At 38.3% G+C, this 15144-nt stretch overlaps 1 protein-coding gene across 2 annotated transcripts in view; it reads left to right on the top strand.

Moving 5' to 3' along the window:
• shisa7b (shisa family member 7) overlaps positions 1-14135 on the top strand; it is a 47543-nt gene extending 33408 nt beyond the window's left edge. For both annotated transcript variants that reach the window (XM_061742184.1, XM_061742185.1), the window contains 2 exons: positions 8646-9027; positions 12655-14135. In XM_061742184.1, the coding sequence (XP_061598168.1) occupies positions 8646-9027; positions 12655-13147 (875 nt within the window). In that variant the 3' untranslated portion in view covers positions 13148-14135. The remainder of the gene's footprint in view (positions 1-8645; positions 9028-12654) is intronic.
• The last annotated feature ends 1009 nt before the right edge of the window (positions 14136-15144 follow it).

Raw genomic sequence — 15144 nt, forward strand, 5'->3', positions numbered from 1 at the left:
TTCCTTCCTTCCTTCCTTCCTTCCTTCCTTCCTTCCTTCCTTCCTTCCTTCCTTCCTTCCTTCCTTCTTTTTTCCCTTCCTTCCTGCTTTCCTCCTGCTCTCTCTCTCTCTCTTCTTCCCTTCCTCTTTTCTCCCTTCTTTCCTCCTTTCCTTGTTTTCTCCCTTCCTTCTCCCCTTTCCTTCCTTCCTTCCTTCCTTCCTTCCTTCCTTCCTTCCTTCCTTCCTTCCTTCTTTCCTCCTGCTCTCTCCTTCCTTCTTCCCTTCCTCTTTTCTTCCTTCCTTCCTTCCTTCCTTCCTTCCTTCCTTCCTTCCTTCCTTCCTTCCTCCCTTCACGTACGTTGTGCGTGGATTTAACGCAGAACCATAAATCCGACTTTACACAAAAACATCATCAACAGGAATTTATCATTTTTACCGTGAGATGACAAATTTCTATCGTGAGGAATTTTTTTGACGGTTTATCGTGAACGGTAAAATGTCACCCATTCCTAGTTGATACACCAGAAATGTGTGTGTGTCTGCATGCAGGAAGCATGACTACATCTAGAGGGAATACTTTGCTGAAATGGGGCACAAAATGAAACCATACATTACTTCAGTTCAGTCAGTTGAAGAAAGAAAACGCCTCCACAGACTCGACTGTGTAAAAAGTAAAACGTCTCCACTTATTTTACATCAGACAGATCAGTCACCGGCATCGCTTTATTTCCCTTCAGGATAGATCAGGATACGATATCTCCATCGTTTCCACATTCATCATCATAAAAAGGAGCTTGTATGTTGAATTGCAGAGCGTTAAATTCTGTAATTCATCATTTTGCTTTTACCTGCTCTTTCATTTTTCCCAGTCACCATATATTTCTCATTCTTGTGTTTTTCTTCTCTTTAAAGTACTGATTTGTATACAGGACTGTCTCAGGAAATTTGAATATTGTGATAAAGTTCTTTATTTTCTGTAATGCAATTAAAAAAAACAAAAATGTCATACATTCTGGATTCATTACAAATCAACTGAAATATTGCAAGCCTTTTATTATTTTAATATTGCTGATTATGGCTTACAGTTTAAGATTAAGATTCCCAGAATATTCAAATTTTTTGAGATAGGATATTTGAGTTTTCTTAAGCTGTAAGCCATGATCAGCAATATTAAAATAATAAAAGGCTTGCAATATTTCAGTTGATTCAGTTATACAGGACTGTCTCAGGAAATTAGAACATTGTGATAAAGTTCTTTATTTTCTGTAATGCAATTAAAAAAACAAAAATGTCATACATTCTGGATTCATTACTGAAATCATGTAATTCACCAAGTAAGTTCAAACAAATCTTTAAAAACAATACTCTGTATGGATACAAAACGGAAATGGACACATGAACTGACAGCCAATGACCAAAGTGCCTTGCTCAGCTGAACCACTTTTTCTTTTCTTTTCTTTTATGCTTTTCTTTTACAAGTTCTGTGAAATGAAGAAATGGTAAAAACAGAACACTAGAAGGGGTGGGACTAGAAAAGTTTTTTGAAACTTCATCCTACACCCTTTCAAACAGGAAATATTTATTTACATATAGATTTGTCTCTTTAATTAGCTTTGTTTTGCTTATGGTTTTCTTTTTTTTTTTTTTTCGGTATATACCGGTACATTTTATGTATTCTGATTATTTTGTTTTTGTTTTAACCTGTTTGAATAAATAATTAAATGAAATGAAAAATGAAAATGAAATTACAAATCAACTGAAATATTGCAAGCCTTTTATTATTTTAATATTGCTGATTATGGCTTACAGTTTAAGATTAAGATTCCCAGAATATTCAAATTTTTTGAGATAGGATATTTGAGTTTTCTTAAGATGTAAGCCATGATCAGCAATATTAAAATAATAAAAGGCTCGCAATATTTCAGTTGATTTGTAATGAATCCAGAATGTATGACATTTTTGTTTTTTTAATTGCATTACAGAAAATAAAGGACTTTATCACAATATTCTAATTGTCTCAAACTCCTAAGCAAATCATCATATATACAACTGTAGTTCTGCTGTGTATTAGTGCGCATGGCCTTACTGCTGAATTTAGCCAGCATTCACTACCCCTGACAGTGGTTTTGAAATTATATAAAATTATTATTTCTTCCATTTCCAGGTGATTAATTTCACATTAAATATTTATGAAGAGAAAAAAAGTGCCACAGTGCCACCATTTGAAAGATTAACAAACTCTGGCTCATCCTGCGAACTCCAGGAAACCAAAGTAACATTCCTTATTTTGTTCCAAACTCCGACTTCCAGTTTGGCCTGGACCAGATTGACTAACGGAACCAGTAGCTGGTGGTTGAGCTGCAACGGAGCTCCAGGCCGTGGTCAGTTACCGGAGTGCAATCTGAGCCCTGGCTGGCCTTATTTCAGCTCAGGCAGTGCTCATTTTAGATGTTACAGTAGCAACATTTGACATTCAATTCAATTCAATTTTATTTATATAGCGTCTAATACAACAAAAGTTGTCTCTAGACGCTTTCCAGAGACCCAGAACATGAACCCCCGAGCAATTATTACATAAACAATAGCAGGTAAAAACTCCCCTAGTGGGAGAAAAACCTTAAGCCAAACAGTGGCAAGGAAAAACTCCCCTTTAGGAGGGAAGAAACCTTGAGCAGGACCAGGCTCGTAAGGGGGGACCCTCCTGCCGAAGGCCAGACTGGTGGGTCAGGGACGTCAGCAGCACAGCAGGCAGGTGGAAGCAGCAGCGGGATGGCCGGGGGTGGGGACCGCAGGCCAGCACGCAGCTCCTGAAGCTCCGGCCCAATCATCAAGTCCCAGGTTGGGGTGCAGGGTCGGGGAAAGGTTGAGAAGGGGCAGGGCCAGGGAGAGGAGTCTTGAGGGACGAAACTTCTCCCCCGCCTGACCGGGCCGTTACCCTGCCCCTCTCACTCCCACGCTGCAGGATCCGGTGTTGTGCATTCAGAGATGCTCTTTGCCACCGGCAGAGGATGCTGCACCATGTACAAGAGAGAAAAAAGAGAAGAGAAGGGGGGGCCAGCACAAGAAACTACAGGAGCGACTCTAACACACTAGAGTTTACACTAACTAGAGATTTACCAACACCAGCTAGAGGTTTACTAAACACTAACTATAGGCTTTACTAAACAGAAATGTTTTAAGTTTAGTTTTAAAGGTGGAGGTGGTGTCAGCCTCCTTAACCCAGATTGGAAGTTGGTTCCATAGTAATGGTGCCTGATAGCAGAACGCCCGCCCTCCAAATCTACATTTAGATACTCTAGGAACTACGAGTAAACCTGCACCCTGGGAGCGGAGAGCTCGGCCAGGAACATAAGGTACTATCAAATCTTGTAAATACTGCGGAGCTAAGCCGTTTTGGGCTTTATACGCAAGTAATACATTTTTAAATTGAATTCTGAATTTTACAGGTAGCCAATGGAGCGACGCTAACACTGGAGAGACGTGGTCTCTCCTGCTAATTCCTGTCAGTACTCGTGCTGCTGCATTTTGGATCAGCTGGAGCCTATTCAGCAAATTACTTGGACATCCTGCTAATAACACATTACAGTAATCTAGTCTAGAAGATACAAATGCATGAACTAGTTTTTCTGCATCACTCTGCAAGAGGATTTTCCTAATCTTTGCAATATTACGGAGATGGAAAAACGCTATTTTACAAACCTGATTAACATATGGTTTAAACGACAAATCCTGATCGAAAACAACACCAAGGACAGATGGACGGACTCGATCAGATATTTGCAGGGCATGACTAATTAGCCTCGTCATAACCTAACATGAGATACACCAAGCTAAAATGGGGAGTAGTGATGCACCGAAATGAAAATTTGTGAACGAAACCGAAAATAATAATAAACACTTGGCCGAATACCGAATAATACCGAACAATGGCTCTTTGCAGTTTTTCATTTATTTTGCCAATTTTTTCACCGTTGCATAAATCAAATAAATGTGCAGTGAAATACTATCAGTCACAATTTGTCTTACTGTACTTATTGTATCTTTTCTCATTTTCTTTTCATTTTCTCCCGTTCAAATCCAGTTAATCGGGTCGCGGTGCGGCTGATCTCCGCAATTTGAAGCCTTGTATAATAATTGTAAAAATCTGGGTTATTTTCTTGGAGGATCTCGTCATATCAGACAGTAAGGGTTTGCGCACCGCATCTGTAGTACGGGCCCTTTTCTCTGCGCTCTCTCCCCAATCTCCTGCGCTGTGCGTCCCGCGACCGTCTCCATCACCAAGCGGCTTCAAATCCAACTCAGCCTGGATCATTTCTCGTGTCCTCTGCTTTTTCCCCACATCCAAGTAATGATCTGATGATCTGCAGTTTTGGAGCACTTCCGTTTGTAGTGACCGGTTATGAAGCGTTTTTCTTTTGAAGATGGTTTCTTGTTTTATATCGTTTTGTGCTTTGCATCGTTTCTCTATTTGCAGCACGTTTGATGATGCTGCATTTGTCTTTGTTTTTTGCAGCACGTTTTTTCATTTGCACCACGTTCCTCTTTTTGTACCTCGTTTTGAGTTTGTGAATTTGAATCGTTTCTGTACTTGAAGCCGTTTTCCTTAACTGAGACACATCAGGCCGTTGCAGTGCGTTTGGCCCTTGTCGGCCACCGTACATGGTACCCATATACCATGGCAATGATGATGGGGTTTTTTAGTTTGATTAAAATCGTAAATAGAATTTGAAAAAAAAAAAGAAATTGGAGATTTTATTTTTAGGCCATATCACCCAGTCCTAGATCCGAGGGTTTTCCTAATTCTTTCTGTAGAGTCTTTGCTCAAAGAGCTGGAATTGTGCCGTTCTGGAGCGAGGGATGCAGCACTAACCCAGCGAGTAAACAAGGCTTGAGGGGTCAATCACACGGTGCATGATGCAGATTGCCCATTGTGTGTTTGTCAGGATCTCTCATCCGTCTGACTGCCCAAGAAGGTTTTCCTTCCCAAGATGCATTAATACCCTTTTGGCCAACATCCCTTCAAACTCCACGTGAAGTGCATTAGATCTGCTATTAAACTCATGATTAAGGAGACCTCAGTTTTTAACTCCAGTTTATTCAAAAACAGACTCCGTTCTGTTAGCTGAAATTATAAAACTCTCTTTTAACTAATATGAAAAGCTATTATTGTTGAATAACAGCTTTTAATTTTTTTTATTTTTTTTTTACACTGCAAAAACTCAAAATCTTACTAGGAATATGTGTCTCATTTCTAGTTAAAATGTCTCATTTTTTAACTTAAAAATGAATACTTTATCCAGGTTTTCATCTTTTCTAGTAATTTTGGCATTTTAATATTTAAAGCCTGTATTTGGCAGGTTTTTGTGATCCACAATGTGGAGGTTTGATATTTTATTGGGGCTTAAGTGCAAAAACTCAAAATCTTACCAGGAATATTTGTCTTATTTCTAGTTAAAATGTCTAAAACAAGAGTCATTACCAGAAAAATAACTTGTTATTTGACCATTTTCACCTGTTTCAAGTAAATTTTCACTTGAAATAAGACAAGATTTATCTTCTCATTACAAGCAAAAACAAATCTTGTTCCACTGGCAGATTTTTCTACTTATTTTAAGTGAAAATCTACTTGAAACAGGGGAAAATTGTTGTTTTTTCCAGTGATGAGTCTTGTTTTAAGTGTAATGAGATATTCTTTACTAAAAATGAGACATTTTAATTAGAAATAAGACAAATATTCATGGTAAGATTTTGAGTTTTTGCAGTGTGTGTACAGGACTGTCTCAGAAAATTAGAATATTGTGATAAAGTCCTTTTTATTTTCTGTAATGCAAAAATGTCATACATTCTGGATTCATTACAAATCAACTGAAATATTGCAAGCCGTTTATATATTGCAAATATTGCAAGCCTTGAAACAGGTGAAAATTGTAGTTTTTTCCAGTGATGAGTCTTTTTTTAAAGTGTAATGAGATATTTTTGACTAAAAATGAGACATTTTAACTAGAAATAAGACAAATATTCTTGTTAAGATTTTGAGTTTTTGCACTGAAGCCCCAATAAAATATCAAACCTCCACATTGTGGATCACAAAAACCTGCCAAATACAGGCTTTAAATATTAAAATGCTAAAATTACTAGAAAAGATGAAAACCTGGATAAAGTATCCATTTTTATTCATTTTTTGCAGTGTATAGAAAGCGTGGTGAAGGTCAGTTTCGGTGGAATACCCTTTTCCAACAAGACTGTAATATTATTAGTGTGACGCAGAGGGAATTCGACCTCAGCAGCAGGTTGTATGAAACCTGGAGTTTTCTGATGTGGCTCTCAGCGGAAAAAGGACTGATAAAAGCCTCTTTGTCTTCAGCTAGGGAGAAATCTCAACAGTTTTCGCCTTACCTGAGTAAACAGAGAGGGAAATGAGGGGGGAGAAGGTGAGGAACGGCAGGCTGAGGACACGAGCCAAGCAGAGAAAGGTCAAGAAAGAGAGGGGAAAGACAAACAGAAAAAACCTGGTTGAGGATGGAAAAGGAAAAAAAGGACGATCTTGGAGACAAAGGAACAAACAGTCAGGGAGAGACCTTAAAGGGAGAAGAAAATAGAGGGAGGAAGAAGTAGCAACGTGTCTGGTTAAAGGTCAAAATTAAATTGGCTCTCAGTGAGGCGCTTTCATGGAAATGCTTTGCAGATTGAAGCAAATTATAAAGCAGAAATCTCAAACACTGTATTTCGCTGTTGATTACTCCCTTTTTCTGTCTCTTTTTCTTTCCATCACTTCACAGAATATTGTTCTTTCTTATTCAACATCAATGTTTTTTTAATATATCTTTAGCTTTTAACACCTACATTGTCCTTTCTGTTCCAACAGTTTTTTGTAACTGTTTTTCCTCATTTCATCAAGTTATTTTCATTGTTGCCAGGTTTTCTTTACTTTTAATTTATCTCTCTTTATTTGCATTTTGGTACATTAAATGTGTTTCCTCTACCTCGTTTTGGGGCTCGTTTATCGGTTAGATTTTGCTAATGAGTACGTGCAGTCTCTTACTTTTTCCACCACATCTGGGAGACGAGCCATGTACACTTTCAATAAAGACACAAAACATATTATCATATTTTATCAGCTTTTAACCACATTGTCTTTGTATGTTGTTGTGGGGATCAGATCACCTTTTATGACAAATTGATCGAGAAAACAAGTTAATTCCAAATGTTATATGTTTTTTGTTGTTGTTGTTGTTTTCCCCCTGTAGGCACGCTAAATAATATAAGTTTATATATCATCTTGTGGTTACCACTTTCTCACAGGTTTGTGAAAACAGTTAGTCCATGTATAACATTACTACGTAAGAGTATTAGGGCCAAACTAAGACAAAACATTTTTTGGAAATTACGAGAATGAAGTCTTAGTATAATGAGAATAAAGTTGTAAAATTACGAGAATAAAGTAATAATGTTGCGAGAATAAAGTCGTAATATTAGGAGAATAAAGTCGTAATATTATGAGAATAAAGTCGTAATATTATGAGAATAAAGTCGTAATATTACGAGAATAAAGTCGTAATATTACGAGAATAAAGTCGTAATATTACGAGAATAAAGTCGTAATATTACGAGAATAAAGTCGTAATATTAGGAGAATAAAGTCGTAATATTATGAGAATAAAGTCGTAATATTACGAGAATAAAGTTGTAATTTAAGAGAATAAAGTCATAATATTACGACGTAATTTATGAGAATAAAATGAGGAATATCGAGCATCTTGTGAAGTTATATTTATAATATATTTAATATTACGACTTTATTCTCGTAATATTACGACTTTATTCTGGTAATTTTACGACTTTATTCTCATATTATTATGACTTTATTTTCGTAATTTCCATTTTATTTTGTCTTAGGTTGGCCCTATTACTCCGTCGTACATTACACATGTTTCTCATGGATTTTTTTTGTCTTGCATCTTTATATAAAGTTTAGAATAAAGTCGTAATATTATGAGAATAAAGTCGTAATATTACGAGAATAAAGTCGTAATATTACGAGAATAAAGTCGTAATAGAATAAAGTCTTAATATTACGAGAATAAAGTCGAAATATTACGAGAATAAAATCGTAACATTACGAGAATAAAGTCGTAATATTACAAGAATAAAGTGGTAATTTAAGAGAATAAAGTCGTAATTTATGAGAATAAAGTGTTAATTTATGAGAACTCGTAACAGGGACCTGTGTTAAAATGAGGAATATTGAGCATCTTGTGAAGTTATATTTATATATTTATAATATATTTAATATTACGACTTTATTCTGGTAATTTTACGACTTTATTCTGGTAATTTTACGACTTTATTCTGGTAATTTTACGACTTTATTCTCATATTATTATGACTTTATTTTCGTAATTTGCATTTTTTTTGTCTTAGGTTGGCCCTATTACTCCGTCGTACATTTCACATGTTTCTCATGGATTTTTTTTGTCTTGCATCTTTATATGAAGTTAAAATCTTTTAATAACCTAATTCAAGTCATTGCAGGGTATTCAGACTTTCTTGTAGACTAGAAATCCAACTGATCCCAGAGATGACCATACTATCTCAATAAGAGAAGTTGTTGTTACTTGCCATATATTTACGTATTGCACATTTTGTCCCTTTTCTGTATGAATCAGAGAAAGAACTCGACGAATACTCGAGCCACTACAGTTCCAAGCGTCGCTCCAACAACGCGCCGCCCTCCTTCCACTCCTCCCAGCACCACCTGGCCTGGGGGGGCGACTACACCCTGGGGTCCCGGGGCACCCTGCCCCTGCACGGCTCCCGGCCGCACCTCCACATCCCGGCCTCCACCCCCAACCCGTACCCGCTGCCCTCCCAGACGCCCTACGCCAGCTCCACCTTCGACCGGCCGCCGCGCCGCGTGCGCTCCCAGGACCAGCTGCTGGCGCTCGGGGAGGGCAACACGCTGTCCCGCCTGTCCAAGAACCAGCAGCACCAGTACCACAAAGCCATGATGAGCACCAGTCGCAGCTCCACGTCACAGACGCTGCGCAGGTGAGTGCACAGGGCGGGGAGGAAGGACGTCAGCACAGGTGAACCCAGGAGAGGAGAGAGGAGAAGGGAGTGAGCTGACATGGCAGGAGAAGTGACTGAAATACTGAATCTAAACACTGCAAAAACTCAAAATCTTACCAGGAATATTTGTCTTATTTCTAGTTAAAATGTCTCATTTTTAGTCAAAAAATCTCATTACTCTTAAAACAAGAGTCATCACCAGAAAAATAACTTATTTGACCATTTTCACCTGTTTCAAGTAAATTTTCACTTGAAATAAGTAGAAAAATCAGCCAGTGGGACAAGATTTATCTTCTCATTACAAGCAAAAAAATCTTGTTCCACTGGCAGATTTTTCTACTTATTTTTGAAACAGGTAAAAATTGTTGTTTTTTACAGTGATGAGTCTTGTTTTAAGTGTAATGAGATTTTTTTTTTACTAAAAATGAGATATTTTAACTAGAAATAAGACAAATATTCTTGTTAAGATTTTGAGTTTTTGCAGTGAAGGAATGAGATCAGAGAATTTATATACTGTAGATATAATCTTGAGCAGTCCAAGAGAGAAATTCTATGTGAACTGGGAAGGTGGAGGTAGAACTCAACAAATTCTACAAAAGTTAATCAATGACTATGTTAACATGCATCAATAACCCTTTTAAAACCTGAATATTGGCAATAACTCGGTTTTGCACGGCCATGTAAACACCAATAACCCCTTTGAATAACCTGAATTTGCTCATATTCCGTTTTTTAAAAACCAGAATATGACTCCTGGGTTACTCCTTTTAAAACCCGAATATTTGGTCATGTAAACGCCAAACAGAATATCCCCATCAAACGGAACATGAATTTGTTTTCTGCACATGCTCTGTTCACAAGGAATCCTGGTCTTTTGAGTCCAGGAAGTTCTTATAAACACGGAGAAACACAAGACCAGGAGGAGACTAATCACTTCATAAATGTAATGAAGGATATGAACATTTCTGCATTTGTAGACGGTAGAAAGTACCGGGATAGCCAGATTTAAAAGAAGGTGAGCGAAAAGTTGCGCGAAGCAGCATTTGTTTTGAATTTGGATACAGGAAGAAGAAGCGGAAATTATGGGAATTGTGTCATGATGTTCTCCCTGCGTCGCTGGTTTGATCCAGATATCCTGAATGATTAATTACCATGTATACAGGGATAACCCAGTTTGCTCACGCATGTAAACAGAATATTCCGAATGTCTCAGTAACCGGAATATTAGCAATAACCCGAATTTTGACTGCATGTAAACGTGGTCAATGTAACATTTAATACATGTCAAGAATAGGAAATCTGTTCTGACTAATTTGTTTCTACCAAAACATGTCAGGTAAACAATAACCTAAAAAACCTTGTATGAGATAAAAGAAACAGCAGAGTTAGCTAACTGTTATGTTTCATATGGCTTTGTAGACAAATAGAGCTGCGTATCATCAGCATAGAAATGAACATTTCTGCTGTGAATCTGGATTATACTTCCCAACGGCTGCATGTATAAACTGAACAAGACTGGCCCTAGCACTGAACCCTGCGGAACACCATAACAGACCCTTGACTGTTCTGAAGAAACCTCATGTACATGAACAAACTGGAACCTGTCAGATAGATATGATTTAAACCAACGTAGAGCTGTCCCTGGATTGCAACTACCTTTTTCCAGAATTGTAGAAACAACTGGAATGTTGAAAATTGCTCTATAATTTGCTAAAATGTCTGGGTCAAGAGAGGGTTTTTTAAGTAAAAATTGAATTACTGCAGCTTTAAAACCTGTGGCATTATCCTAGGTTTAGGGGTAAGTTGATCTGGTCCAGTATTGTCCTACCCATGAGAGAAAACATCAAGATCCCCCAAAACAACACACCCAATCACAAGCTCTCCAAAGTCTAAACTCCTCAAAATCAGATGTAACAAAAAAAATAATTAAGGCTGCAAGCAGCGATGAACGGGCCCTCGCGCGTGCAATTTCCACCAATAAAAGTCAAGGACTCAAATTTGAGTCCGATGACACCACCCACGAGTCTCTATGTCAAACCATTCAAAAGTTGGGGCAGAAAGTAGTCATGAAATATGGACCAATCAGAAGAAGGGGCGGGGCTAATTCAGGCCAATGAAGGTCAAGTACTCAATACCGAGTCTGATGACACCACAACACGACTCTCTATGTAAAACCGTTCAAAAGTTATGGCAGAAAGTAGGGATTATGAAATATGGACCCATCAGATGAAGGGGGCGTGCGCTTTTTGGCGTCACTTGTCGCCACGGTAACGCTTTTGACTGAGAAAAGTAGCATGCGGCTCTAGAGCCGCGGGTTGCCGACCCCTGGTCTAGGCTCTTTAGCGCCGCCCTAGTGGCTCTTGGAGCTTTTTCAAAAATGTTTGACCTTTTTTTTTCCTTTTTTTTCTTCTTTTTTTTCCCTTTTTTTAATTTTCTTCTCTATTTTTTTCTTTTTCTTCATTTTTTCCTTTTTTCTTCCTTTTTCCTTTCCTTTTTAATCTCGATCTTTTGACTTTTTTCTCGTAATTTTGACTTTTTTTCTGGAAATTTTGACTTTTTTTCTGGAAATTTAGACTTTTTTTCTGGAAATTTAGACTTTTTTTCTCAACATTTTGACTTTTTTCTCAACATTTCGACTTTTCTCGAGATTGTACTTCAGCATTAGACTTTTCATTTTTTGCGGCTCCAGACATATTTGTTTTTTTTTGTGTTTTTGGTCCAATATGGCTCTTTCAACAATTTGGGTTGCCGACCCCTGATCTAGACGCACATTTTGATGTATAACACACCTGGGTGCACGTTACGGTTCGGGCCGCATTAACGGCCGAAGAAAAGGCATAAATTGCGCCAAAATTACACGATTAATTCAAAATGGCCGACTTCCTGTTGGGTTTCGGCCATGGCGCCAAGAGACTTTTCTTTAAGTTGCGACATGATACAGGTGTGTACCGATTTTCGTGCATGTACGTCAAAGTGTATTGTGGGGATTGAGGCACAAAGTTTTCTAGGGGGCGCTGTTGAGCCGTTAGGCCACGCCCATTAACGGTGAAATATCACATTTTTCACCAGGCCTGGCTTGGTGCAAAATTTGGTGACTTTTGGGGCACGTTTAGGGGGAAAAAAGACCCTCATTTCGAGAGAAGAAAAATAAAAACGAGAAAAGTTCCTACAGATACAATAGGACAGGGGTCGGCAACCCGCGGCTCTAGAGCCGCATGCGGCTCTTTAGCGCCGCCCTAGTGGCTCCTGGAGCTTTTTCAATAATTTTTTTTTCCTTTTTTTCCCCTTTTTCTTCTTTTTTGCTTCTTTTTTTCTTCCTTTTTTCTCTTTCTTTCTCTTTCTTTTCTCTTTTTTTCCTTTTTTTCCCTTTTTTCTTCTTTTTTTCTTCCTTTTTTTCTCTTTCTTTGTCTTTATTTTTTATTTTTTTCTCTTTTTTTCCTTTTTTTTCTTTCTTTTCTTGTTTTTTTGGGTTGCCGACCCCTGCAATAGGGCCTTCGCACTGTCAGTGCTCGGGCCCTAATGAATAAATTAATCAAACATAAAGTCTAGTCATCATTGTATAATGGTGTGTATATTAGTTTAAGCTAAACGAGTGTGTGTTTCCAGGTCCCACGAGCGTCTCCTGGTCTCCCCCGACCGCCTGGAGGAGCGGCTGATGTCCATGGGTCTGATGGGCGGAGGAACCAGAGCTCCGGGAACCACGGGGACTCCCATGTTCCCCACCATGGGCCGGCTCAGCCACCACCAGAAGGCCCAGTCGCAGCAGAACATCTGCGTCACGCCGTCCATGGACCGCCACCACATGATCAAGATGAACTCCCAGCCGTCGTCGGGCCACGAGCACGAGCGCGGCCCGCCCGCCGCCGCCATCGTGCCCGGCATGGGCCTGCGCGGCGCCTGGGACTCCCACGGAGACCACGGCGGCGGCGGAGCGGGGACCATGGGAGGAGGACACCCCAGCGCCAGGAGGATGGCCTTCGCCAGCAAGAGGCAGAACACCATCGAACAGCTGCACTTCATCCCCGGAGGAGGAGGAGGAGGAGGAGGAGGAGGAGGGCAGGGACTGCGGACTGGGAGTAAGAACGAGGTGACGGTGTGAGAGGACGAGGAACAGAAGATAAAGAGCGATGGCGGACTGGCAAAGGCTGATGTTTTTAAAGAAGCTGAAACACGACGAGAAAGAAACATTCAGTAGGAGGATGGAGTGAAGAGCTGAGCAGGGAAAAAGAGGTTTGATCCCCGCTGCACGCCCGTAAAGGGTCGACTCTGCCGTGAGAACGAGCAGCTCGTTTTTAAAGAAAAATAAAAGCGCGGTGGGTGACGTTGATCTCATAGTGAGTAAAAGCCAATTGATTCTCTCCTTGTCATTTTGTGCATTGAAAAACGAGAATATTCAGCCATTCTTTAAGGGGAAAAAAATCCCTGGTAAAAATAGCAAAAATGCAATTCAAAGGCTGTGACTTTTATTGAAGAGAATTCGCTGAGCTGTCGATTCGTCCTTGAGCTTTATTGCGCCGTCATCGATTCTCTGACGGATTGATCCGTCTCTGAATCCACTGTGGAGCCGGGCGGGTTTGCTTGTTGTATTTATAAAAGGTATTTAAACCAAACAAGTTACTTTTGTATGAAATTAACTTGATGACAATATTAACCTTTACTGAGCCCTGTAGGATTTTATGTATACTTAGCTGAAATTCATCTTTAACCCGGCCGGTTTGTAACGTAAAGGCTGGCCTCGTGATCAGCCCGTCATCGCTTTCTCTAGTTGTGATTGGACAAAAGTACAACTGCTGAACAGTTGAGTGCAGCTAAATGTCATTTGATGGCTTTACGGCTTTATACTAATGATTTAAGGTGATAAATTAAACATTTAGGGGAGAAAAAAAGAAAATTCTGCTGCCGTAAAGGCCCAGTCACATCAGCGTTTTACAATGAAATCAAAAATGGAATTGCTACGATGCATCTTGTTTTTCACGCTCAGCTGTGGTGAACTTTCTCTCGGCGGCTTGGACCGTTTTTTATTTTAGCAGGCGAGAAATGTTCTTTTTTTTAGTCTTGTTTGGTGTCAGAGTTCGAGCATCTCTGTGTTGGTGGTCGTCTACGAGACAAGAGTTTGAAAATTTGCAAAAACTCAAAATCTTAACAAGAATATTTGTCTTATTTCTAGTTAAAATGTCTCATTTTTAGTCAAAAAAAATCCTCATTAGACTTAAAACAAGACTCATCACTGGAAAAAACAACAATTTTCACCTGTTTTAAGTAGATTTTCACTTAATATAAGTAGAAAAATCTGCCAGTGGAACAAGATTTTTTTGCTTGTAATGTGAAGATAAATATTAAAATTTTAGAAAAGAAAATGTACTTGAAACAGGTGAAAATTGTAAAATAACAAGTTATTTTTCTGGTAATGACTCTTGTTTTAAGTGTAATCTTATTTCTAGTTAAAATGTCAAATTTTTAGTCAAAACATTTCATTACACTTAAAACAAGAGTTATTACCACAAAGATAACTTGTTATTTGACAATTTTCACCTGTTTCAAGTAAACTTTCACTTAAAATAAGTAGAAAAATCTGCCAGTGGGACAAGATTTATCTTCTTATTACAAGCAAAAAAATCTTGTTCCACTGGCAGATTTTTCTACTTATTTTAAGTGAAAATCTACTTGAAACAGGTGAAAATTGTTGTTTTTTCCAGTGATGACTCTTGTTTTAAGTGTAATGAGATTTTTTTTTTTACTAAAAATTTGACATTCTAACTAGAAATAAGACAAATTTTTTCGTTAAGATTTTGAGTTTTTGTAGTTAGGTTATTAAAAGATTTTAACTTTATATAAACACTGCAAAAACTCAAAATATTACTTATTTCAAGTTTATTTCAAGATTTTCCCTAGAACAAGATTTTTTTGCTTGTAATGAGAAGATAAATCTTGTTCCACTGGCAGATTTTTCTGCTTATTACAAGTGAAAATTTACTTGAAACAGGTGAAAATGGTCAAATAAGTAATTTTTCTGTTAATGACTCTTGTTTTAAGTGTAATGAGATTTTTTGACTAAAAATGAGACTTTTTAACTAGAAATAAGACAAATATTCTTGT

The sequence above is a fragment of the Cololabis saira genome, chromosome 15 (assembly GCF_033807715.1).
Source record: "Cololabis saira isolate AMF1-May2022 chromosome 15, fColSai1.1, whole genome shotgun sequence".
NCBI classification, from domain to species: domain Eukaryota; kingdom Metazoa; phylum Chordata; class Actinopteri; order Beloniformes; family Belonidae; genus Cololabis; species Cololabis saira.